The sequence below is a fragment of the Capsicum annuum genome, chromosome 10, assembly GCF_002878395.1.
Source record: "Capsicum annuum cultivar UCD-10X-F1 chromosome 10, UCD10Xv1.1, whole genome shotgun sequence".
Taxonomy (NCBI): Eukaryota; Viridiplantae; Streptophyta; class Magnoliopsida; order Solanales; family Solanaceae; genus Capsicum; species Capsicum annuum.
This window is the reverse complement of record NC_061120.1, coordinates 187,436,837-187,464,271: the sequence shown is the minus strand read 5'-3', so window position 1 is coordinate 187,464,271 and position 27,435 is coordinate 187,436,837. Positions and strand designations below refer to the sequence as shown.

The 27,435-nt window shown below is 32.7% G+C and overlaps 2 protein-coding genes and 1 long non-coding RNA gene across 4 annotated transcripts; 1 reads left to right on the top strand and 2 right to left on the bottom strand.

Moving 5' to 3' along the window:
* The first annotated feature begins 1,407 nt into the window (after positions 1-1,407).
* On the top strand, positions 1,408-2,622 carry LOC107843435. The gene is made up of 2 exons (XR_001666356.2): positions 1,408-1,685; positions 1,895-2,622. It is a non-coding gene; the product is annotated as an uncharacterized LOC107843435 (long non-coding RNA).
* Positions 2,524-9,506, bottom strand: LOC107843433 (acyl-coenzyme A oxidase 4, peroxisomal). Of its 2 annotated transcripts, XM_016687730.2 has the most exons (14): positions 9,232-9,424; positions 8,210-8,293; positions 7,907-8,011; positions 7,252-7,358; positions 6,983-7,060; positions 6,781-6,904; positions 6,242-6,315; positions 6,093-6,152; positions 5,854-5,963; positions 5,324-5,483; positions 3,776-3,852; positions 3,115-3,286; positions 2,949-3,041; positions 2,524-2,858 (listed from the first exon to the last, which is right to left on the bottom strand). In XM_016687730.2, exons 3-14 carry the CDS (start codon positions 8,004-8,006, stop codon positions 2,727-2,729), a joined length of 1,287 nt encoding a protein of 428 aa, XP_016543216.1. In that variant the 5' UTR covers positions 8,007-8,011; positions 8,210-8,293; positions 9,232-9,424; the 3' UTR covers positions 2,524-2,726. The 2 variants fall into 2 exon arrangements, with proteins under 2 accessions (XP_016543216.1, XP_016543215.1); XM_016687729.2 differs by lacking the exon at positions 8,210-8,293 and having other exon boundaries at positions 9,232-9,506.
* Positions 9,507-19,288: 9,782 nt separating this feature from the next.
* Positions 19,289-19,882, bottom strand: LOC107844486. Its single transcript, XM_016688893.2, has one exon. The coding sequence runs from the start codon at positions 19,880-19,882 to the stop codon at positions 19,289-19,291; it is 594 nt and encodes a 197-aa protein (XP_016544379.2).
* Positions 19,883-27,435: the final 7,553 nt, after the last annotated feature.

Below are 27,435 nucleotides of genomic sequence, written 5' to 3'. Positions count from 1 at the left end.
AACTCAGACCTAAGTTTCATAAGGAATTGGACAGTCCTTGTCCTCTTCGTAGTAGTCATGAAGTCCTTTAGTCCAGCAGCACTAATTGAGGCAGCAAAATATTGATCTTGCTCTGCCCATAATCTGAGTAGTCCTGAATAGAAGCACTTAACGCTTTTCTCACCTTGTGTTGATTCTGCAAGTAGTCTTTCTAATTCAAATTCTCTAGCCAAATTTTGTTGGTTACCGAGAGTATGTAGATAACTCCACATTTTAGATGCTTTCTCAAAAAATATCAGTTCCATAGCTATATCAGTAGAAACAAAACTGACAAGCCATGTTATGATTTTGCCGTTATTAGCTTCCCAAACTTCTTTTTCTTTGTCTTCTGTAGGTATAGCCTTTGAGCCATCTAGAATACCAAGGAGGCCTTTACCTCTAATGAAAGCCCTAAAATGAAATTTTCAGATTGGAAAGTTATGTCCGTCAAATTTGGTTGACAAGATATCTCGTGAATCCATTCCTATTGAAGAAAAAAATGGGAGTCGGAGGGAATCAACAAACAAATCCAAAGATTACAACCAGAATAATAGATGTGGATAAAGAATCCGATCCCAAGATGAATCAAATGGATTTTTTGGAAAAAAAAAACTGAATATTCAGATCTCAGAGAGAGGAAAAAAAAATAAGGCTCTTGATACCAAGTTAAAAGGAGGAAGAAAACTAAAACAATATAGATGAAAGAATTATTCAATCTCATTATGTACATAACAATGAACCTACACTGTATTTATACGGATAAAGGAGTCCTAATTGTCTCCTAATTACTAGCCTAATAACAGGGGAAATCCCTGATTTAAGGATTACAAATTTAAGGGGATCAGATTCATGATTTTGTGACACTAAATAAGGTAACATCTAAATAAGGTAACGTTTAAATAAGGTAACATCAATATAGATGATTATCATAAGAAATTTTTAACATACCATTTGATTTTCGTTTTGAAAATTTATATTTTTTCAAACCTAGAAAGGTTAAATCGTTTTGGTCATTTCACTTAGGAAAAGATGTACATTATCATAAGAAATTTTTGACATGTATGATTTTCGTTTTGAAAACTTATGTTTCTCCAAACCTAGAAAGGTTAAATCGTCTTGGTCATTTCGTTTACAAAAAGATGTGCACCTATTCAGATATTAAGATATGTTTCAAGTGCGAATGATTATCATAAAACAATTTTAACATATCGTATGATTCTCCTTCTTAAAAATTCATGTTTTTTCAAATTCAACAACAACAACAACAAACCCAGTCTATTCCCACCTAGTGGGGTCTGGGGATAAGATGTACGCAGTCCATACCTCTACCTCTGATCTTTTTCAAATTCAAAAAGATTAAATCATCTTGATCTTACAAAAATATAATTTGTTTTTAACAAATTAAAAAAGAAATGTCACCTAAATTTGTGGTTTTAAAAAAGACATGTCACCTAAATTTGTAAGAACCACGTGAAGTGATCATTCATAAATTTACCATGTACAAGAAGGATATAGGTCCATGGGGAGTGTTAGGTTAGCGGTGTAATTTGGATGTTGCTTTCGTTTTGCTTTTTCTTTGATCTATATTAGTGGCAAATATCCGTGTCTGCTTGAGTTCTTTAATTACAAGTCCCTCTGTGCAGTGTGCACCGGATTGGATAAATAGGGTAAGTAAAATATTCTATGAGCTATTTCATCTTATTCTTTATAAAAGTTAGTAATTCTTTTACTTTAGACAAATAATGCGATAAAATAATTTTGAAATTAGTTAATATCTCATATCAAATATAAAATAAAGTTAATTTTAAATTTTATTTTGAAATTATTTTCCTTTATCTTATCACCAAACGGCCCCTACAAAAGCTTGTATTCGCAGGTCTTGAAAATACGAAATCACAATGGAAATGGAAGGTAATGTTATAAATAGGGTAAGTTTTGTATTATTCGAAATGACAATGGAAATAGAAGCTAGTGTTGTAAGGCTAAATTCTAGGGGAGATTTCTGAAATTATCACTATTTTATTTTCAGAAAAAGAATAAATCAAGAGAGAAAGACGTGTCACTGTTTTGTTGGTCTGCTTCTATTTGCCGAGATGCAATCCACAAATGTTCAAGTGCCCGAAGAGCATATTTACTGAAAGAAATTAACTTTTATTGTTTGGTTTTCTTTCAGGGAAAAGTAGACTCAAATTTATCAACCCTAACTTCTTACTCTAGTAAACTAACCCTCCGATTTGTATGCGTTACATTTGAATGTTAGCACTATCATATCGACTTATAATTTTTTCTAGACAAGTGGTTAGATCATTGGCCAGCCCAAAAAGTTAATTTTCTAAAGTTGACTAATTGTCTTTGAACTTTTAGTCCCTGCTTGCCGTCCCGTTGCAAATCTTCAAAGTCAAAACTCGAGAGTAAGAAAATTCGGAATTTCACTTATGAAGCAAGCGTGGTCAGAAATTCAAGACCATGCACGCACGAACCACCACCTCCAAGGCCATTCTTGTATTATTGTTTCAACAGGTGGTATTCAAACTTAATAATATGTTGCTATTATTACAATAGGTGTATTCTAACTTCACTATTATTAGTATTTAAAAAAGGGGACATAATCAATTCTTTCTTTGTATAAAACTATTCTAGAGTTGCAATTGCCAAAACAAGAATTTAATCCAGCAGAACACTTGCTTCCTCGAGAAGAGGAAAATTTGTCACAGACGACTCTTTTGCCTTGATGGTGCAGGCTTGAAACTGGCCAAACCAGTGATTTCTCTACCCGTTACCAACGTGTTGATGTCATAAGTACCTTCAAATGTATAGATGGGCTCCAAATCGCAAAATGCCTACACGTCAAGATAGAAACGGATACCATGAGATCATAATAAAGTAAGCTACAAACGTAAAGATGAAATCTACACATGATCGTTACAAACCTTTGCGACATGAAAGTCGGACAAGATTCCATTGCCACCTAGTAATTCTCGTCCGAGAGCAACTGTCTCTCTCGCCCTCAAGGTATTCCATGACTGAAATAACAATGTTACTGATCAGTCTAAAAGGCATGTAACAACTTTTAAAATCTGAAGAAAAAGGACATACTTTCCCTAAGCTTGCATGACCAGGAGTCATTTTACCACTCTCATACAGTTTGCAAAGCCGCCAACCAACAAGAATCATTGCTTGAATGTTGCTCAACATTTGGACCAATTTCTGTTGGTTGATCTGGAAAGCGGCCAATGGTGCTCCAAACTGCTTCCTCTCCTTCAAGTACCTAGGAGTTTCAAAGAGAATTTAGCCAATAGAAAAAGAGGGGAAAAGGGAACTCAGGGAGACGGGAAAATGAAATGTTCATACAAGTTCTTGCAATAGGCATATGGTAAATAGCTCATAAGAGGTAACATCTACAGATTTCATAATATTTATTTCTGAGAGGGTCTCATGTCAACCTCAGCGGTTAGTCCGAAACCTTCCTGACAATCACAGACTCTTGTTTAAATAAAAAGCAATATCAGTGAAGTTCCCTGGCAGATCGTCTCTTATATTATGAGACTACATTATGCTTTGTCTGGAGAAAGGAGTTGACTAAAGGAGCCTCAACGTGAGGAAGACTTAAGTACTGTTTTTCCATCTCGGCACACAGATAATACCAGTCCCAAAGTCAACTCAGCTTCCTTACTTAATTAGGTAAAGTTCATGATCTGAAGCATGTCGCAACAACTGTCATCGTATGATAAAAACTAATGAGCTTATCTGTTGTTACCTGTGACACATATCATAAACACCCATTGCAATGCCAATAGGCTGCCACGCAACCATGACACGTGATACAGCGAGCACCTGTTCAAGGAAGAGTAACATGATGAAACAATAACTCAGCTACATAAAACCAATCAGCAATATCAACCCGGCAACTTCAAAGGAAACAATCATAGTTGACTGAAATACATGAAAACAAAAGGGAAAAGATGCGAAAAAAGCGATATTGGCAGATGTAAGAAAGGATAGGTTATCAGGTCTCCATATATTTGGTTGGTTCTGGTTTGAGCTTTACACTAATATCTTCAGCATTTAACAAGCATAAAGTAGATTTTGTACCATCCGTAAGTCTCGGCATGTCTGCTTGACATAGTATTCATAAAAATATTTACATCAGGGTAAATTGGAGGAATAGTGTATTCGAGGACAAGAATGTTCCTGTGTTCTATGCCGGAGAAAGTCAAAATGCAATAAGTAAGAACTTCGACAGAAATATATGGGGAGTAGATGAACTGCGTCGTGAGATGGCAAGAACAGTCATTGTACATAACATGTACTCGTATGTCCACACGCTCTGGCTTCCATGAAATGCTATGTTAATCCCACGATAAGAAGGGAATGCGTGAATTCCGTAATAAGGGGATGAGACAATCCCTTTTAAAAAAAATTTATGTTTCTTTTTTATTTTTGCTTTTCTCCTGTTTTTCCCAGAAATGGTGGATGTGGCTTTTGATGGAGCCAGCTCTGTTTGATAAGCAAGCATAGGAAACTCGGCTAACATAATTGGCGACATAAAATAATCCGTTTCGATGAAGATGTATGTATGCACACAATGAATATGTATGTTAGATTCAACAGCTGGACAATGGCTTGTGAGTTAAACAGACTTAAACTGATAAAATCTCAAGAGTTTTTTTTTTTTGTTTGCTTCAAGCAAATTAGTATAAAGCTGAAGTGCACTATTCATGGCATGTAATATGTTCTTTGGCATGACAAAAAGGGTCTCCGACAGACAGACTGCAAGAATACCAATTTTGTAGTTTACCAGTATGAGTGAGATAAGCTATTCATATAAAACAAAAAATAACAGCTGTGGTATAAGGAGCTCTGCACTATGCCTGTGAAGCTTCCTGGTGATAATGGAATATAAGCTATGCAACCAGGAAAGGTAGAGGGAGCATACAATCCATCATCTAACAGTAAGGTGCAAAAGGGCGGACAGATATTAACTCCAGAAAAATGTAAGAACTTGAAAGAGAAAACAACTACTACCACTGTATTAGCACTATTCTCCTTATTCTTTTCCTACTTTTAGATTTGAAGCGAGGAAAATGGTAGAATGTAGTGCAATAGAGTGGCCAAGCAAGGAAAACGGAGAAATAACATTTTATTTTGTTCAATTGGAAAAAGGAGTAAATTTCAGTTTATCGGTCAGTTTCTTTCCTCACAACCGGAGAATTGTTTAGCTTAAGATTGATGAATAGACATACAACCGGACAGATCATTATTGAACATTGATAGCAAATAGAACACCCCATCCATATTGCCGTACCTTGTTTGTATCCTGGAAAGAATTGACCCCAGGTAGTCTATCCTCATCAGGGACAAAAACTTTCTTCAAGAGAATGTCTCCATTTTGAACAATCCGTAGTCCAATTTTGTTTTCCATTTTAGTAGCTTGCAATCCTGGAGCATCCTTCTTTACTATGAAACTGAGACAAAGGCAAACGCCAATTGTTAGAAATAAACTAAGATGGTCCAAAAGGGAGGATGAAAGGGAATAGCACTTTCATGTGAGGTGAAAGACAGAACCCTATTTAGAACATAGAGTCATTTTCCTATATCTATAGTGGTATCGAGCAAGTTTAAACCAATCACTAGAAGGTACAAAGATGGATACAGAACACATCATTTGTCTAAAACTGATACTGAAAATATGAAACTAGTGAAAGCTGAGGAAATAGCAAACTTAGAAGATGAACTACGCCTCTAGATATTTTACATGACCTAATAAGCTACCAATGCAACTGGTGAAAGATTGTGCTAAATACGACCATATAGCAGCAGTATGTTGTAACTTACCCGTTTATCTGGTTTGTGGATGTATTTCTAGCAAAAATAACCAGTATATTGGCGAAAGTGCTGTTTCCTATCCAACGCTTTTGCCCTTCAAGGATCCAACCACCTTCAACCTATCATTTGAAATCAGGAAGATAACACATATTGCAGAAGAATATTTAGCAACCTTACCCAATTTAAATGGAAATCAATACAGATAATCTTAGAAATTAAAAATTGGCGTCAAAATGCAGAATCTAGACCTTTCTGGCAGTTGTCCCCAACCCACTTGCATCACTTCCATAGTCAGGCTCAGTTAGGCCCTAATTCCAAAGAGGCATAGATTACAAACTAATATTTGGCAATCACAAATACAAATGCTAAATAAATGACCAAAACATAAAGTTCTCACCCAACAAGCTATAGTGTCAAGTTCAGCCAATGACGGCAAGTATTTTTGCTTTTGCATTTCAGACCCACATAGCCCTATTCTTGACAGAACAACAAGGGATAATTAGTTCACTACCTATTGACAACAACAACATACTCAGTGCAATCGTACAGTGTGGGATCTGCCGAGGGTAAAATGTACGCAGACCTTATCTCTACCTTGAAGGTAGAGAGGCGGTTTCCGATAGACCCTCAGCTCAAGGAACAAAACAGTCCAAAGAAGTATAGAGAAAAAGAAATAGCGGAAATGAAGAAGTAATGGCAAAATACTATAGACAACAAAATTTATAAATTGCATATCTCAGAGAGGCCATAGTAATGGAGTTCTTTCGTCATCTAAAAATAAAGAAAATCTCCCATCAAAAGATCAGTTGACGAATAGCACCAGCAAATATCACAAATCACAATACTTCTACCAAAAACAATGTGTCAACCATGCCGGAATGTTCAAAAGAAGCCAAAAGGCTACCAGAAGCAATTTCAAACAATAACAAGACTTACCAATAGTGAGCATTGCTAATGATGAATGCACCAAAATGAATGTAGAGCAACTTGCATCAACTCTGGCAACTTCCGCTGCAGCAACAGCACTTCCAGTTATCGAGGAACCTGGACAACCATACCCCTGAAACCAAAAGTAAGTAAATTCCTGATGGACACTCAAAAGTGATAAATATAGAAACTTATCAAGCTCTTAAAACACCTTGATTGTGCCACCAGCAATGTGCAAAGCAGCAAATTTTGGAATGACTTCAAAAGGAAACTCTGCCTTCTCCCAGTACTGTTCCAAAACATTAAAAGGAGGTTACCTTTAAGTGCATCTATAGCAGTAAATATTTTCTCAGGAAGATTTGAGACTCGAAGCATTAAGGATAATCTTTGTTTTCTACTCACAACTTTATCAATTACTATACTAACGGAATCCACAATGGAATTAGCATTGTCATCAAATGCAGAGAACAAAAGAAATACCTTTGCCATTATAGGAGCAACTTCTTTCTCCATGCATTCCCTCACTTTCATTCTGACGGCTTGCTCCTCCGGAGTCAACAGATCAGCTAACTGATAATAGTCTGAAGCTGTAAAGTTCACATCACAGTCAGCACAACGACCCAAGTATTAGGAGGCTATAGGAGTATCTTTTCCGATGCTGATCGCAAGTATATATTTGTATTCAGATTTTATTTAAAGCAGCTAGTAGCGAAGGATATTCAATTAACCAATGTTAGAAAAGCAACAAAAGTTTCGTCCTCTAAGATGCAAGGCAATAAAATCAAATAGTAACTAAGCAGATTTGAATCCACAATGAAGCGGTTAATAAAACTTTTACAAGTCCATCTACTCCACTGGACCAACAACACACTTTGTTTATGATTTCCTAACTTATAATTCTTATACATTTACCATATTTCTCTATTTAACTACTAAATTTGCACAAAAGTTACTAGGTTCCCGGGAACCCACACTCAGGCCCCTAGATCCGCCCCTGAGTGCAATCTAGCAAATTGTTGAATGGCTTCAATCAAATGCATGCAAATACGCACATTAAGCAATTTATTGACTTCTTCTCTGTTTATTCCAGTGAATAATAGAGTAAGTAAAATTTAAAATCAGGTATCAATCTTACTGCATGGAGGAAAGTTGGACGCTGGAGTTGCTTGAGGAAATGCAACAGAAACATCCAATGCTGGCATATCAAAATAGGAGCTTTTCGCCTCTTTGTGCATTTTTGCTGCATCGTGATCAATGTTAATCCTCATTCAAATGACTTATATATGAACTACATACAAAACCAAACACCCATAGGAAAAAGAGCTCTTTGCCTCGTTGTACACTTTGTCTCTTATAATATACTTTAACCAAACCAGTCACAACATGACTAACTAAAGATTACAATGGAATAGCGTTGAGAATAACAATTAAGTCTCACCACCATGTAAGATAAAGCACAGCGAATAATGCACTAGACCAGCTATCTTAAAAGTCACATTCTTGATGATCAAATTTCCAGATTCTACAAATACATTAGTTTTTAACCAATCAAATATACAAAGTGTAATGAACCAATTCAAGAAAAGCAATAGTTATAAACCTTTTCTTTACATCAAAACACATTATATAATATATCACCTAATACCAAAAAGCATCCCCCGACAATAACATTGCATCCTTGTCCCTTACCCCACAAATACAACAACAACAACAACAACCACCCTAATATATTCCCACATAGTAGGGTCTGGGAGGGTAAGATGTACGCAGTCCATACCACTACCTCCGAAGAAGTAGAAAGGCTGTTTCCGATAGACACAGTTCAAATAATATAATATAATAAAATATCAAAGTTCAAATCTTGACCTTTTTGCACGTAGAGAAGGGGCAGGCAAACTCAACAAAACCCCCTTGCGTTGAAATATTACTATGGAAATAGGTAGATGAAGTGGTTGAGAACCATGAGGCTTCATGTTAAAATCCCAGCGGAGACAAAAAAAAAAAGTAAGTCTTGATAGACAAAGTTACCTGGTCCTTGTTTAGCTGATCCGAACACCACGATTATAAAAAAAAGGGTTAAAATAAGTTTATTTTTGTGCATATATATAAATTATAGAATCCTTGACATAAAAAATTATTGACTCCGCCATTAATCAAACTGACTCGACCACCACGATTAATAAAGAAAGAATGTTGACCTTTTTCCTCATTATTCTTTTTCCAAACCATATCATAAAAGAAACCAAAAATTAAAAAACTCAATTCTGTTCACGGCATCCACTCCGAATGTACCTCTTAAGCGAACTAACAAACAAAAATCGATAAGAAAAATTATATAATGATATTCCTAATAATAAAATATAGACACATCCCATCAAGATCACACAAATTATGAATAAACCATAGCATTATAATCGACTTAGAGAGTAAAAAAAAATTCTAAAATTCAGTAATGCTTACCTGAGTTTTTTTATGATGAAAAAATTCAGGGAGATGAAGAGAAAGATGCAATGAAATTTTTTTGTGCTGGTAAAAAAAAAAGGAAGAAGAAGCAATAGGCAAATGACCAAAAGGAGAATAAGAAAGAAGAAAAATTGGATAGCGTGGCACACTATTCTAGGTGAATTTATACTAGTCAGCAAATGATTATCCTACCCTCATTTACTTTTCCTCTTTTTTCCCCTTATTATACAATTCCTATAAACTTCATGTTACTGTCTCCCTGCCCCTTTTTTCCTACAAGTAATTTTTCACCTACTCCTTCCGTCAATAAATAATATGTATGATTTATTTAATAGCAATATATTAATTAATAAATAATTTAAGAAATATATTAATTAAATAATATAATTTAATAGCAATAGAAAAATCAAATAAGATGTAAATTATTTATTAATTTTTTAAATTAAATAAATATATTGAATATCTATTTTTAGTATATTAAACAAGTAAAAATATACTTTCTCCGTCTCAAATTATTCGTCCTAAAGTGAGATAACACATTGATTAAGAAAAATAATTAATAACATGTCTAGTTTATCAGAGTGCCCTTATTAAATAACGTTTATATTTTAATTTAAAGAAAAAAGTAATCAATACAAAGGTTAAAACATGAAGAAAAAAAATTTGTCTTTTCTTAATTAATGAAAAAAGATAAGTAAAATAAGAAATCAAATTAGAAAATTTGAGATGGATAATTTTGCCGGAGGGAGTACAAAGCAATTATAAAAAATAGATGTATATGAGGAGATAATTTACAACTAGGTTACTTACTATTATACTACTCCGATTCTTTTTATGTGTCACATTTTATTTTTAAAAAATTAATTTAACTAATTTTAAAATTTAAATTAAACTAGATTAATTTAATATTTTAAAATTAAATTTTAAAATACTTAAAATACGGTATGAAAAGTACTATAGATTGTAAATTTTTTATATCAATATGACAAAAATTATCTATATAATATATTAAAGTGTGAAGAGTCTTGTAAATGTCATTTAAATTTTTTCCACTTTATCAAAAGTCTTTATTTTAAATAAAATTGTCTTTTTACTATTTTTTTTCAATATTTAAGAGTGTAAAATTAATTAAATATATTTATGATAAAACCTTTAGTCATCACAATTAATGACAACTGATATTTTCTTCATTAATTTAAGAATTTTAAATCAATCAAATTTGATTTTAAAAAGTTTATTAATCTACATCTACATCTATAATATAATAAATTCATTAACCACTTGAAATTTCTGGTGGTATATATGTGTTTATAATAAATATGTGTTTTGAACTTTTTGCACTTCATTAAAATCTTTGTAACAGATAAAATCGTCTAATTTTAAATAATTAAAAGTTAAGTGTACGATGCACGTGTGGCTAAACTAATATTTAAAAATGTTGTTCAAATTTATATCGTTTGACTAAAAAAACAAAACGTTACAACTAAAAAACGAAAAGAAGAAAAGGGATAACAATCCGAAATCACTGATCTCAAAACAAAACATAAAAACGACCGATATACATTTTCCAAGGTTCTTCTTCCTAAGTTTTTAAAAGTTAAAATTATAAATAAAAGTTTTCTTATTCATCTAGAGTAAAATTAAATACATAGGATATTATATTTCGTACAATATTTTGTTTTTAGTCCAATGAGTCAACTATATAATTATATATGTATATTTGTTAAATAATTCATCATTATTTAATCCTTGTGTCGTAACTCCGATATGACTTATTCACCATCGAGTAAAATGGGAAATGCAAGTTAATTATTTTAAAATAAAATTAGGTGTATTATTTCTTAAGAAAATAAAAGGAATAACTGAAATAACATATCTATAATTTATATCTATATCTATAATCTATAATATATTAAAAGTGTGAAGACTCTTAAAAAAGTGAATTAAATTTTTTGCCCTTTGTTAAAATACTCCGCTTTAGACAAAATTATTTTTTTCACCTTTTCTTCTGCCATTATTGTATCATTATATATATTATATCAACTCCTAAAGTATCTATATATCTATCTATATCTTTAATATATTAAAAGTATGAAGGGCCTCAGAAATAGTGTTTTAATTTTTGCCCTTCATTAAAAATCTTTTCTTTAGACAAAATCGTCCTTTCACTATTTTTTCTAATATTTAACAATTGAAAATTAATTAAATATATTTATGGTAAAACTTTTTCTTATTAGAAGTTATGAAAAATTCCTTATTAGAAGTTATCAGAATTAATGACAATTAATATTTTCTTCAATTATTAAATATTTTCATAATTGAACAATGTACTAAACTTAATAATTTTAGGAATTATAAACGTGTATGAGTGTTTTTTTTTAAGCAAAAGTTCTATTTGATATATAAAAGGAATGCAAAAGCCTACATAATAGAACTAAAAAGGAACCATAATCGTCTTAAAAAAAAACTCATATTTGTATGAGTTTTAGCTTAATTGGCCATAAATAATTTATGGAAAAAATATCAATCTACCATATTTAGATTATTATTTTTGTGAGGAAAAAGGTTTTGTAACTTTATAAATTAAATATTCTTCCTTTCTACAACAATACAATAGCATCTACAATAAATATATATAGCAAAAATTTATTTATTTTTGATCTTAGATTAATTGTTCTTTATTGTTTGATTTGGAATTCCTTTACGTCATGAAATATAATTTGAAATGTTGGATTTATTTTTTAGGTGCATTATTTTTCTAGCTATCTTGAAGATGGATGATGAAAAAAATCATAATATCAATGGTTTCTTTGCAATATAATTTTTTGGAACAAGTGAAGCTGCACATAACACCAATTTTATTTTGAAATTATATTTCAGATTAAGCTTCAAAGAGATAAGAAGTAGTGAAAAAATCATAGCAGATTCAGACCAAGTTAATATAGAATTCTATACTAGGATGGACTCTAGAATCAGTAGAAATTTTGTTGAGCAAACATTACTAGGTTTGGTATAGCTATGGAGGTGATTAGAGAGGTTGGAGAGATTTCTTACATAAACTTTGTTGTGCATTCTTTAACATCCAGGCTCAAAACGTGATAGCATTTCGCCTCGCTTAATGTGCATTTTTATGTTGTCATCAAGGCTCTAACATATCCAGAGCCTCTTCATACGATTGATATTTCACTTTGACTTGATGTTAAATGTATAGTTTGATTATGAAATTGTGTGATTTATTCAGGGACTTTTCTGATATTGCATTAAATTTTTGGTTTGCTGATAGATGAGAATTCTCCGCCAAGTGTTTGTTTCTTCATTAAAGGTGAATCTTTGCCAATTCTAAGTATATTCTTAGTTATGTGTACTCTTACTCTTGTGAAGTGTACTACTATCTCGAACAAGTAACTGTTTGCGCCTTTTAGATATTGTCATCCCCAAAGACAGCGCTAATATTCTTGGAAAACTATAGTCCCAAGTATTCTCCTTGCAATCTGTTAGTGAAAAAAAATTGTTAGTGAAAAATCAATCCCCATAAAATAGTTAAAAAGTACATCATTTAAACCTTCTTCTCATTTAAATTATCTACTTTAAATTTAAGACTTTAAAATAATTAAAATTATAACTATTAAATCTTTTCTTATTTAAAATATATAGGAAGCCCCAATATTCAAAACTCTGAAACTGATTAAAATTTCACCAAGTAATCAATACAATATAAAAATATATGGACAATTTAGAGTAGAAAGTTATTTCTCTCACTACAACGAGATTTATACTTTGTTTGACGGTGGTTTGACAAGTAGGAGATAGAGTTAATCATAGATAAAGGATAAAATAAGATTATATAATATTAAGTAGGAGCATAATTAATAAAAAAAAAAAAGCAGATACCATCAAATCGGTGGTTACATAAAGTGAGGATTTTCATGGTTACCAAACCATCATATTAAAACTATATCATACATTGTAAGAAATAATCAAAACAGACATGGTTCTATAATCTATATCTACATATATCTATAATCTATATCTATAATCTATCTATCTATAATCTATAATATATTAAAAGTGTTAAGGATCTTAAAATATTGTTTAAACTTTTTGCCCTTCTTTAAAAATCTTTGTTGAAGATAAAATCATCTTTTCTCTATTTTTTTAATATTTAAGAGTTGAAAATTAATTAAATTTATTTTTGGTATAGAAGTCATCGGAATTAATGACAACTAATACTTTTCATTAGTTAAGAATTCTAAATCAATTAAATTTAATTTTAAGAAAATTTAAAAAATCTAGAAATAAATATAAAAATGTTAGAATCAGAAAAATTTAAGCAGTATCAAATTGTTAAAAGTTTTAAGTATGTAATAAAAACATAATTAATGATTTTGTAAGGATTTGACTTTAAAAATAAGAAAAAATGTTTAAATATAGAAAAAAATAATCGTACCACAAATAAGGTTCAAATTGATATGTATCTCTTTGACTCTGACGGCAAGGGAAAGAGATACTGCATGACAAACGCAAAGGTGGTGATCCATCAACCACTTGAAACTTCTGGTGGTAAAATTTATATGTGGTTATTGTAAAATATATGTTTATGTTTACATTGTTATATTAAAGTGTGAAGAATATTAAAAAAATGATTTAAACTCTTGCACTTCATTAAAGATCTCCGCAATAGACAAAATCATTTAATTTTAAATAATCAAGCGTTACACGTGCGAAAGAAACCACATATAAAGAAGATTTTAACCTAAAGAAGTTAGGTTGTTGTAAGGCATTCAGTGAGAGACAACAAAGAAGATGTATATTTTAGATTAAAAAAAAGAAGATAAAAACAAATATAAAGATTTGTTGTATTTTTTTCTATCATTAATTGTGTTTATTGATCCCTTTTTATATATGTGTATTTTTGACCCTTCATATAAGTCGTCATAATAATTTTCAAGTTGTTTGTCCATAGATAAAATGGAAAAAGTGATTTATAGTATGAGATTTCATAATTTGTTTTAGAAGATCATTTAGATGTACAACACAATTGGTGAATGTTCAGTTAAAAAATTAAAAAGATCGAGACTCTTTAGATGTGGTTTTGACCCTTCACTGTATCATAATAATATTCAAGTTATTTGACCATGAATAAAAAGAAAAGGGTGATTTGTAGTATGACATTCCATAATTTGTTTTAGATGATCATTTATGTGTATAGAGTGTTTGATTAAAGTTCAGGTAGAAAACTAAAAATATCAAGATATTTTAAGTGTATTTTTTATCCTTCATTTTATTCAAAAGGGATTATACTAATTGCGATGTTATTTGTCGATAGAAAAAAACATAAAAATAATTTGTCATATGAGATTTTATGATTTATTTTAGATGTTCATTTAAATGTATAAATCTCTTGTATTTGTATGAATACTTCTAGAGTATTTGTTCATTGATCTTACTTTCTGCCTTGTTATGCCTATAGAATGCAAATCCTAGGACACGTGTTAGTGTCAAGTTGGTTTCTGAAGCTGGTGTTGAGGTTATTGTCAATGTTGTTGTCAAGGAACTGATGTATTTAGATAGACTGACATTCAAAGTGTCGGGCTTTCATGAGCATCAAATTTGAGTGACAAATGACCTTCGTGGTCAAATAGGTAGTAATTAAAAAAATTGAGATATTTTAGGTGTATTTTTATCCTTCACTTAATTCATTAGTCATCATAAAAATTTCAAGTGTGAGTAGTAGTATGAATTTTTTGTTGCATTGCCATTTATATGTTTAGAGTGTTTGGTGAAATTCAGGTAGAAAGCTAAAAAAGTCAAAATACTTCGGATATTTTTTTGATCCTTCACTTTATTCATAAATCATCATAGAAAATTTTCAAACTGTTTGTTGATAGGAAAAAAAAAAAGAGAAAATACTCTATTACCACCTTGAACTATACGCGAAAAGGTGAGACACACTCGAACTTTAGGAGGGTCCTATTACCTCCTGGACTAATTAAAAGTGTATTTTTGACAACCTTAGTGCTTACGTGGCACATACGTGTTCTAATAGAGTATTTTGTAAAAAAAAAATAATGATTTGCAGTATGAATCCCATAAACTTAGATTACAACTATTTAACTTTTTCTTATAAAATTAGTAACATTTTTAGGATACTAACTTTCACGAGTTTATGATTCTACTATGAAGTTCTTGACAATTAGAATAATAACAAACAAAAATAATAGAGTACAAGAAAATATAATAATAGAAATCTGGAGAGAATGAATGAATTAGACAAAAAATAGAAATAGAGTTTTAATCTTACCTAGGAACATAGTAGATTGTCTTTCTTTAAATTTAATTTTTTACAATGTTATTTAGTTTTAGATTTAGGTTTTAGAATCATAACGTTTTTTTTTTTAATATAGAGAGAGTCTTATACCTAGAAGAACTAAAGGTGGTTTCAAATAGAAAATTAAAAACATCGAGATATTTTAGGTGTGTTTTTAACCCTTCACTTTATTCATTAAGCATCATGTTCATGTCAATTTTTTGTTGTTAATCTATATGAAATCATATCCTAATTTTAAAATGAACGTATAAATTCATTTTAAAAACATCATTTGCCCCAAAAATTATTATGCTTATTTTTTAGTATATAATCTTTTGTATTGACGTGAGATACACGTGCAATCCACTTACACTAAACTAATTGAATTAAAAGTGTGAAGATCCTTATAATTTGCGTTTGCCCTTTTTACCCTTCATTAAAAGTCTTTCTTTTAAACAAAATTGTCTTTTTCCTTTTTATGATATTAAATATTAATTTAAATTGTAAAATCCTATATTACATAATTATTTACATTACAAAGTTTTATTCTATTTCAAGTGGGCAACTATAACGTCCAAAAGTATCATAAATTATAAAGTTTTTTGCAAAGTCCTATATTAAATACTATACATGGCGCAAAATCGTATCCCATCCTATCCTATTCCTATCTATAATATATTATAGTGTGAAGGGTATTAGAAATATCATTTGAACTTTTGTCTGCTTGCCTTCGGCATTCCGGAGAAGCAAAAGTCTTTGCTTTAGACAAAATTATCTTTTCAATATTTTTTTTCTAATATTTAAGAATTGAAAATTAATTAAATATATTTATGGTAGAACCTTTTTTATTAGAAGTCATTAGAATTAATGACAACTAATATTTTTTTATTAGTTTAAAAATTCTAATCAACTAAATTTAATTTTAAAAAGATTTAAAAAGTCTATAAATCTACATCTACATCTACAATATATTACAATAAAATAGATATTTTAAATTTTTTGCACTTCATTAAAAAAATTATTTAATTTTAAATAATTAAAAGTTACACGTGTGAGGCACGTGCGGCTAAAATAGTATATCTATATATCTATATAATATATTAAAAGTGTGAAGACCAAGTAATTTGAACTTTTTGCCCTTTATTAAAATATTCCATTTTAGACAAACTTGTCTTTTCATCTTTTGTTCTACAATTATTGTAACATGATATATATATATATATATATATATATATATATATATATTTATTTATTTATTTATATATTAAAGTATATGGGAAGAGTCCTAAAATATAGGGTATAAGAAAAATATATGATAAGATCTAATTAATGTAGATTCCTAAAATATATATGTTGGGAGGTTTCTTTAGCATATATAAATAGTAACAAAATTATTATTCCAAAATATTAGGAAAAAATTTAGGACACCTAAAAGAAAAGACGGATATTAGGAATTAATTCCTTTTAATAAGGATAATATTTGAAAGAGAAAAAGACCCACGAGTATTTTTTTTAAAGCCTTTTCTTCTCCAAATTTTTTTTTTTTTATCATAGGTAGTTAAACTTTTATTTATATCAAATAAAATTCTAATTTAAATTTTTGTCCTAATAAATTTTGGTTATTGAAATTTTCCTTATTTGAACAAATTCTAAATTTTAGAATTTTGATTTCAGATTTAGATTAAATCGTCTTTTCAAAGTTTTAAGTAAGTAATCAAAGATCTTCTAAAAAAATTAACTTTAAAATAAGAAAAATCTTAAATATAGAAAAAAAAAATAACGTACTACAAATATGGTTCAAATCGGTGCGTCTCTCTTGACTCTAGCAACAAGAAATCATTAAAATAAGAAAAATATAAGAAATATCAAATTTCTAACAGTTTTAAGTAGTAATCAAAGATTTTCTAAAGAATTTAACTTTAAAATAAGAAAGAAAATCTTAAATATAGAAAAAATAAATAAAAAAATAATATACTATAAATATGATTCAAATCGATGCGTCTCTCTTGACTCTAGCAACAAGAAAAAGAGATAATGCATTATGAGTGCAAAAATGATGATCCATTAAACACTTAAACTTCTGATGCTACAATATATATTTGTTTATAATAAAATATAACTTATGTTTACATTATTATATTAAAGTGTGAAAGATTTTGGAGAAGTAATTTGATTTTTTGCAGTCATTAAAAACATTCGCAATAGACAAAATCTTCAATTTTAAATAATCAAAAATTACGTGTGCTAGACACGTGCGGTTAAACTAATAACAATAATAGTATAACCAATATATTCTAACAAATTCAAATTTAAAAAAGGTTAAATATAGATAAACCTAACCTCTATCCGAAAGATGGAAGGAATATTTTTGATAGGGTAAAAATAACTTACTATATTTTATATTTCATCCGGCTTCTACATCCACTTTAAGAAATTAAAAAATGAAGTGAGATATGCTCCAGAATTTAAGCTAAAGTAAAATGTTGTTTTTATCAAACAATTACAGATGGAACATTCCAATTAGCAACGTCTACGTGTTAGTTTTTCTTAAATATGATATAGATAGGTAAATATTTCTTTTCATTTAATTTCATATGCTTTTGATACAAATAAATAAATACATTGTATTGAGAATCAAGACACAAAAAATATCTCAACTTTTTTTCTTCTCCCAATTTCTATAATGGTCTCACTTAGGAAAAAACCGAATTACCCAACCAAATAAAAAAAAATTGGTAATTGATATTCGATAATTTGGCATTTGATATGAAATTTGGGAGTAAAATTTTAATATTTCGATATTCGAGATTGAATTTGGTACAAGATATTAATACCGTTTGGTATTCGGTATTTACCGTATACTGAAGTATTTTTTATATATATATATATGCCTAACTAACCCAATAGACAATAGTATTAGTCATTTCAAAGAACCTCTTGAACCTTGATAATATTTTTGTAAAAAATACAAAAAAAGAATACTAAATAAGATTTCTATTAAATATATTTTTTGAAGTTTAAACGAAATTGGCACACCTCCAACTTTAATATGGTATTACCAAATACCGTATCAAACCAAAGTTTAATTTACCGTTTACTGAATTACTGAACCTATATTTTAAAGTATGATATGTGGTATCTACTCTCAAATACCGATTACCAAATTACCAAAGTCGAAACTTTAACAATACCGAATCGAATACCAAACGTCCGCCTCTAGTCTCACTCATTCTTATTCAAGCCGAAAATTTTCAAGAAATGATAATGATTTAGTTGAAACATTTAGTATTATTTATAAACTTTAATCGATTGTGATAATTTATTAAGCGTTCTTAAATAAATTTTATAAATATATAATATAATTTAAATAAAGTTTATTGAGTTCACAAATTATATTGAGCCAATTAAAGACAACCCTTGGATAACAATGACAGCGACTCTGTTTTATTAAGCGTTCTTAAATAAATTTTATAAATATATAATATAATTTAAATAAAATTTATTGAGTTCACAAATTATATTTGAGCCAAGTAAAGACAACCCTTGGATAACAATGACAGCGACTATGTGAAGCTTGTTCAACCTTTTGGATAAGTGATTGCGTGTTATATTATAATAAACAAATCAGGAGAGAAGTTGTTCACGTTTACTCTCTTTTTCCTAATTTTCCCATTAATTAATTTCTCTCTTTTCTTTCTTTCTTTTTTTTTTTTTTTAGTTAAAAGGAGCAATTCATTAGCAACTTAGTCAAGGGAAAACATGAGTAACAGTGGATGCAGCTACTGCTCCACTCGAAGTATTAGCGAGTGGGGGATTAGTTGAGTTAGCATAAGCCACATCCCGGCTATGTAGGTCCAAAATAGAAGGATTAATTAGCCTAGCAAAAACTTTTCCTTTTTTATCCGCTTCTACGAGTGGTACTGTGGAAGCAGGTGGGCATGACAAAACAATTGGAGTGCAAAGTTGCCTAAGTTTGCTGCCTTCCTTCGCAAAGCTGTCCGCGACTTTATTTTGCTCCCTGAAGATATGGTTGATTCCTGCTGTCTCGAGCACCTGTAGTAGGGACCTGCACTCAGAAATCAAGTTAGCATAAAGGTCATGACCATAAGTAATAGTGTTGACAAGCTCCTTTGAGTAAGTACAAATGGTGAGAGGTTTGATGAACATTGTACTAGCAATCCTCAGGCCTCTCAGCAATGCCTTGAACTCAGCATGCAGAGGGGTCGTAAGAGAAGTGCATTCCATATACCCAACAACCCATTCCCTATTGTGATCTCTAATGAGACCTCCTAACCCTTCCTTGTCCAGATTGGATGGGTTAGCCCCATCAGTATTAAGCATAAATAATCCTCAAGGAGGGGGCTCCCACTTAAGATAAATGATTTTGGTTACCCTAGTGGTCGTTTCCTTTTGGAGATAAATCATGCAGAATTCTTGGGTCATGCTAATGGCATGTTTTCAGTCAACAGGATTCCTTTTATTATTAAAGAGGTTGTCATTTCTAGTGAGCCAAATGATCCATAAGAGTTGGGGGAGCAGATCACCCTAGTTAATATGCACATTGTACTTGACATTATGTAAATATTTTCAGGCCTTAAGGGCCTGGTTAACAGTGGAATAGTTTTCTATGGATATATGGTGCATTTGACTGTGATTGATTATGTTGTTTCTGGCAGTGGAGGCATTGGTGCAAGTCAAGAAGATGTGGTCGATATCTTCATTGGGATGGCTGCACAAGGAGCAAGAGGAGTTATTGGTTATCCCAAGTCTGTGCAAGTAATATTTGGTCTGGATCCTGCCATGGGCAACGAGTCACATGAAAATCTTGATCTTGTTGGGAGCTGGCAGCTTTCAGATCCAAGGGAAATCAAAGGGAGGCTGGGTATTCTCAGTTTCAGTAATGGAGGTGTAGGCAGTATTAGTAGTGGACTTTCCACTACGGGTTATACTCCAGTACATAATGTCCCCCTTGCTAGGGTTGGAGTGAGCTAGCGTGTCCTTAATGTCTCGTAGGAGAGTAGACATGAGCTCGAAGGGTATGCTGGAGAGGTTCCAGCCATCATCAGTTAGCAAGGTGCTAACAGTGATGTTGTCCCCATTATGGGGGAAGAGGGCCTTGTATGAGCTCTCTTAAAAGTAGTTTATAAGGGATCCACCTGTCCAAGAAGAGCTTGGCCTTATCACCCTTGTTCACATGCCATCGAAGACTTTGTATGCATTGGTTCCATCCCTGTTAGATGTTCCTTCAGGTTCTAGACACCACTTTACTAGCCCAATGGCCCCTTGAGGGTCTTTGATATATAGAGGTGAGGATTTTCCCCCATAGAGAGGTAGGATTCTTGACTAACCTCCAAGCCAAACTGGTATGGAGTGCCCTGTTTCTGAGGTCAGTTTTATGAAGACTAAGCCCTCCTTTGGTCTTGGGCTTGGTGATAGTATCCTGGCTGAGCATGTGCATTTTTTTTTTCCCATCCTCAGTTCCCCAGATAAAGTCTCTTTGCATTTTATCCATAGAGCTAGTGACTTTTCTAGGGACTTTAATGTACTGTATGATATGAGTGGGCATGCTGCTAAGGGTAGCCTTAGCCAATATAGTCCTACCAGTCATGTTGAGCAACTTGGTCTTCCAACCAGCAAGTTTGTTTGCCATGTTGTCAATAATAGGTTGGAAATCAGCATTAGTGGGGGCTTTGTGGAAGATAGGGAAGCCCAAGTATTTGGCAAACTCAAATTTTCTATCTATGCCCAGGATGGTGGAGCAAGTAAAAGCATTGTGGTTGGTGGTGTTGGAAGAGAATAGGACTCTAGACTTAGCTTTATTGATTTTCTGGCCACAGAGAGAGAGAGCTGAATTGGTTTAGGGTAGACAGGAGAATGTTGCAATTAGTTATATCAGCTTTAGCAAATAAAGTGAGATCATCTGCAAAGAACAGGTGGGAGATTATTGGACCACCTATAGTGATGGAGATAGAGGTCCAGTCCTTGTTAGCAACATGAAAGTCTATGGCTCTAGCAAGTCTTTCCATGTAAATGATGAAGGGGTAGGGGGAAATGGGGTCTCCTTATATTATTTCTCTGGTAGAGGTGAAGGTGGGAGTACGACTCTCATTGACAAGGATGGAGAAAGAGCTAGTGAAGACACAGGACATGATGAGTCTAGTGATCTTGGCTGGGAAATTGAAGAAGTGAAGAGAGTCATGAATGAATGACTACTCTAGCCTATCAAATATTTTTTCAAGGTCAATTTTGAGGATTATATTGTGGTGTTTGCCACGCATTTTGCTGAAGTGGGAGATGTATTTCTAGACAATGATGGCATTGTCTGCAGCTCTTCTGTTAGCTAGGAAGCTGGCCTGGGAGGGGCCAATGATGGCCCCCGGGATAGGCTTGATCCTATTGACAATAATCTCAGTAATGATTTTATAGGAAGTGTTACAAAAGCTAATGGGCCTGAAGTTCTTCACTGAAGAGGCATTAGGGCAGTTAGGGATAAGGCATATGAGGGTTTTGTTTATCACTTCTAGGATATTGAAGTCCTGGAAAACCTTGTGGCAAAAGGCCACAGTTTTATCTCCTACTATGTCCCAATATTTCTGGTAGAAAAGGGGGTGAAGGCCATCAGGCCCAGGAGAATTAAGGGGTTTAAAGTTTTTGAGAGCAAGGATGATCTCAAAATCTCTAAGAGGGTGATCTAGGTTTTCCTTTAGAGCTGAGGTAAGGATGTGGAAAGGCTCTCTTGTGTGGTTCCTATGAAGAGCACTGGAGGTGTAGTCAGAGGTATAGAACTTATGGTAGAAAATGGATATGTGGTTAGTAATACTATCTTTATCAGAGATGATATTACCAGCTTCATTCTTGAGGAATTGGATCTTGTTCTTCCTCCTTCGAACCAGGGTTGAAGTGTGAAAGAATTTGGTGTTAGCATCGCTACATGTGATTCAGTTGATTCTAGATCTCACCATCCAAAAGTCCTCCTCTGACTGTAAGAGTCTGTTGTAATCCGAGAGGAGGTCATTTTCCAGTCATGGAGGTAGGGGCTGGTGTGGTAGTGAGAAAACTTTTGGATGCCATATAGCCTAGCCAAAATCCTTTTGATTTTGTGAAAGATGTTTCTAAATGTCTCTCTACTCCATGTGGAGGCCTCTTGCTGGAAGAGTTGGATAGATTAGGCAAGGGTACTGTGGTCATGAAAGTATTGTCTAATGATATTTTGAAGGGTAGGATGGGAGCACCACATAGGCTCAAATCTAAAGGGCTTATTGGGGGAGGTGGGGGAAGGATTTGTAAGAGTGAGGAGCATAGGGCAGTGGTCTGACTTTGTTCGAGGCAGGTGTGTGACAGATGCCTCAGGGAATTGAGTTTTCCACGAGGTATTAGAAGCAAACCTGTCAAGTCTCTCAAGGATAAGGTTCCTCCTGTGTTTATACCTCTTATTGGTCTAGGTGTATTTGTAACCTTTAAATCCTAGATCTATCATACCACAGTTATCAAGACAATCTTTAAAAAGAGAGGTTCTGTTATTATTAATACTTAAGCCACCAATTTGTTCTTTTGCTAAGAGAACCTTATTGAAGTCTCTTCCCATTAGCCATAGCCCTGAATGGGTTTGGCCCATAAGCTTGAGCTCTTCCTAGAGGGCCTATCTAGTAAGAAAGTTAGGGCTTGCATAGATGGCAGAGAAAAGCCAAGGGGAGGGATTATAGAGATGGGTTACCTTGAGAATGGTGTGAATGCCCTGAGCTATGACAATAAAGTTGTCTAGCTGAATGCGATCCGGGTGCCACGTGAGGACGATGCCTCCAGTGAGACCAACAACAGGAGATTGAACATGGGCTTCAAAACCCATAGCAGTAGTGAGGTACTTGTGCTCAGTCATCTTAGTCACGAGAAGGACAAACATTACAGGGTGGTGGATCTTGAGCATTGCATCGTATTGATGCCTTAAGTTGGAACTGTTAGCTCCTTTAGTGTTCCAAATCATCGCATTCATTAGGGTGGTGAGGGGGTGAATATGTATGATTGAGTCCTTCTCCTTGTCCAGTTGGGTGTGGTCTAGAACTATGTTGATTGATTCTAGTAGTATTGCTGGGAGGGTTGAGGGGCTCATTGTCCTCAGAGATAGCGAGATTAGCTTCTTCTCTAGAGGGAGATACACCATAATAGCTGAGCTGAATGGCTCATTGAATTCTTTCTTTAGTGTCTTATCTAGGGCTAAGATGTCTAGAGTTGGCTCCCCGAACATTGCCAGAAAGTTTTCTAACTCTTCGTTGCTCTATCTGAGGGATTCCAGGAGTGTTGATCTTGTTCTTCCTGGGTCTTCTGCCCCTGGTGTTTAGGGCACTGGGGCAGCTGGCTCTGGAGGCTTGGGCATGAAAGTTAGTGCTTGGGAGCTCGACATGTAAGTTTCCAAGGGAAATAATAGCATATTCGTAAAAACCTGGTTCATGAGGCTGTTGAGTTCCCTTGATGGGGTCTGGATACCGGCCTTGGAGAATCGAGCTTTTAGGATTGTTTGCTGCCATAGTTGGTTTCCCATTCCTATCACCGCTTGGTCCAGGGCTTCCTTGGTTATTTGGGCTAGGTATGCCGGGTCCTGGAGTATTAGAGTGATGTTCTTCTCTCTCACCTTTGCCTGAAACTGTAGATGGACTCCTTGCAATGCAAGTTCCATCTAAGAGGTCGGAGTTCTGTTTGGCGCAGGTGGTGTCTAGATGAAAAGTAGGGGTGATGTGTTGCTTTCCATGTTCGATTCCATTAGGAGAGCTTTGGAAGAGGACAATAGCAGATTTGGAAAAGGTGTGAGTAGCTTCCTCCGGCCATTCTTTCAAGGTAGCATTAGTAATAATAATATCAGGGAGTTAATTGAAGTGACCGATGTCGTTTTGCTCTCATTATTGCTTCAGGCAATGGCGGAGGGGTTGCTTAGGGGTTTTGTAGTAGCCGTGGATATGGATGGAGTCTTCGATGTGAGTGTAGGGGCAGGTCTATGAGGAGGGGAGGCCCCATCGCATTTATTCAAAGCATCAGTTCCCAAAGGAATGAATTTACTAGAGATAATAAATTCAGAGGGTATGTTGGTTGGGGCCTTCTCATTAGGTCGCACGTGTGGCATCAGAGCGGGCCTGGATTACCCATTTGATGGGGCCTTCTTTGTGGGTTTATTTTGAAAGGCCCTGCCACCATGAGGGGTAATTGGGCCACAATCTAAATTTTGGTTTGGGCCACTCAGGTTTTGGGTTAAAGGAGGGTTATTGAACATACCTGTGGTCTTGTCATACACCTTTACCTGTTTTTGGGCCTTATTGTTGTTAATCCATTCTGGGCTTCTCTTCGAGGGCGTCTTCGTTTTTGGGAAGGAGACGACCCATCATTATGCATTCGGAGAAGGCTATGCTGCTTCATTGGTGGATGGGGTTGCGGTGCTGATTGGTGTCATGGTGGTAGGGCATTCCCTGTGAGTATGTCCCAACATACCGCAACTGGTGCATAAAATTTTCTCCCCTTCATAGATCACTATTTGTCTATGGACGCCAATAGTAACATAGGATTTGAGTGAGTGCTCCAATGGTACTTATACATAGATGCGTGTATAGTGTCCTCGCAACGCGGTGGAGGTGTAAGTGTCAATTTTGAGCAGGGTACCTAGTTTTTTACCGATCTTTTTAAGAATCTGCTGGTCATAGAACTCAGTTGGTAGTTGTGGTAGACGTACCCAAATTGCAGTGTGAGTGAGGCTCGCTTCCTGGGGACAAAATTAGGCTCCTATTTCTAAATGGTAAGGAAGTTTCCTGTGATGAACCAATGCCTTTCATTCAGAACTTGTTCCATGCTTTCAATTAGGGAGAATTTGGCAATGAAGTAGTTATTCCCCAGATCGTTGAGGATTAGGTTCTCACTTAGTTTTCATAAGTCAATAAGTTTGTTTCTAAGATAGACATAGGGCAATCGTTTCTTATAGAGCTTAACGATTACTGATAGACTGCAGGGTTGGCAGATCCTTTGTTTTTCTTTGTAAGTTAGTTTGATTGTGTCTTCATCATTCTCATCCTTCTCCAACGAGAGCCTGTCGTAGATGCTGTAGGAACGGTTGATTTCTTTTTCCTTGTTGATAAGGACGTCTTTGAAGGAAGAGTAGGCTGGGCTTTCAATTTCCATGCTAGATTCTCGAGGGTCAGGAGATTCTAGTGGGATCTTGGTGGTTGTCGGTGGCGTGTTGGGTATACTCATGGGGTCAACCAGAGAGAGAATTCTTCTTTTAAAAAAAATCACTATTTCATTTGGACGTACTCTCTCTTTTCTTTCTGTTATAAGAGTACCTTCGACTTTTGAAATTCGTCGTTTATTTATGAAAAAAACCCATTTATTTGTGGCCCGTGCTAAATTTGGAGTCAAACTCTAAATATAAAAAATTTTAATTTTGTATTATGTCTTTTTACTGCATAATTAATAGTAAAATTTAATGACACGTTAAAATAAATTGTTCATAAATTTTATAAATACTAAATTTTGCCAAAAATTTATAATGAAAGAAAATATAAAGGGTAATCTAGTTGGCTTTTATTCATTGTTATAGTACTTGTAGTCTTGCCATACTCCTTAAAAAATTATTTTCCTCTATAAAATAAAAAATAATCTCCATTACATTACGTTAATTAAATAGTATCAAATTAATATAAGTTTTGGTTATGTAAAAATTCAGTTGTCTTAAATTTGATTTAAAAAAAAATTTATTAAGACCATTATCATTATATAAAACATATTAATTACAAATTCAGTATAGATTTTTAAAAATAAAATAAAATATAAATTAGAGAAAGTAAAGAGCTTAAAAAATTTATAAAATTTGCTACTCCTTCATCTCAATTTAATTGTCTTACTTCTTTTTTGGTATGTCCCAAAAGGAGAGTTTTTTTATATTTAGTAAGTTTTTGTAATTTTAACATTCTACATAGCATGTCTAAGACCACAAGATTTAAAAATTATATACTCCATCCATCTCATATTAGTTGTCCACATTATCAAAAATAATAAGTCCAAATTATTTGTCAATTTTCAAAACAAAAGAGAATTTTTTTTTAATTTTACCCTTACAATTAAAATTCTTTTTGAAGTGTATGCAAGTTTATAATTTTTCAAAAAAATAAAAATAAAAAAATCGTAAAACTACTCTTCTTATTCATGATTACGTAAGGGCATGTGAAGAAGAAAGTGAACAACTAATATGAGATAGAAGAAGTATATCTTTAATTTAAAACTACAAAATTCAAAAATCTTAATTGAAATGAAAGGAGTACAATGACAAAGACTCAAGATACACCAATCTTAAAGATTCATATAAAACTAAGAATTGAGTGTCAAAAAATAAGAAAAATATATAAAAAAATAATTGTAAAAGATAAATAAGAAAGAAAAGAAGGCCACATGGTACAACACGAAAGGATAAAAATTTTTGTGAGGACTACCAAAATATTTTATCCTCCCTTGTATATAAGTAAGTATATTAATTAGATATAGGAGTTCATGGAAACATGCGTTCAATGTATATTATTTTTTAATTTCAATTTATGTAGTATTGGTGAAATTTAAAAAGTCGATCAGATTTATTCTATGACTTTTAATTATTTTAAATTATTAATTATTAATTTTATAAAAGTTTTACATAATTTTTAAATATTATATGTTACTCTTTTTGTCCCAATTTATGTGGTAGTGACGAAATATTTGAGAAAGTCAATTAAATTTGTTATATAGTTTTTTTAGATACTTTAAGTTGTTAATTATTATGTTTTATACAACTTTCTACGTAATTTCCATTTTAGTTGGCGTTGATAGAATTTGAAAAGTCAAACCAAATTTTTATACATCGTTCAAATATTTGCATTTGTTAATTATTG

Excerpts from the sequence above, each read along its gene's own strand:
- LOC107844486 (XM_016688893.2), bottom strand. The coding sequence starts at position 19,882 with ATGCTTAATACTGATGGGGCTAACCCATCCAATCTGGACAAGGAAGGG.
- LOC107843433 (XM_016687729.2), bottom strand. The coding sequence starts at position 8,006 with ATGCACAAAGAGGCGAAAAGCTCCTATTTTGATATGCCAGCATTGGAT. Across the intron at positions 7,061-7,251 it reads TTGCTCCTATAATGGCAAAG|TACTGGGAGAAGGCAGAGTT; the intron begins GTATTTCTTTTG and ends GTTTTGGAACAG. Across the intron at positions 5,964-6,092 it reads TGGGGACAACTGCCAGAAAG|GTTGAAGGTGGTTGGATCCT; the intron begins GTCTAGATTCTG and ends TTCAAATGATAG.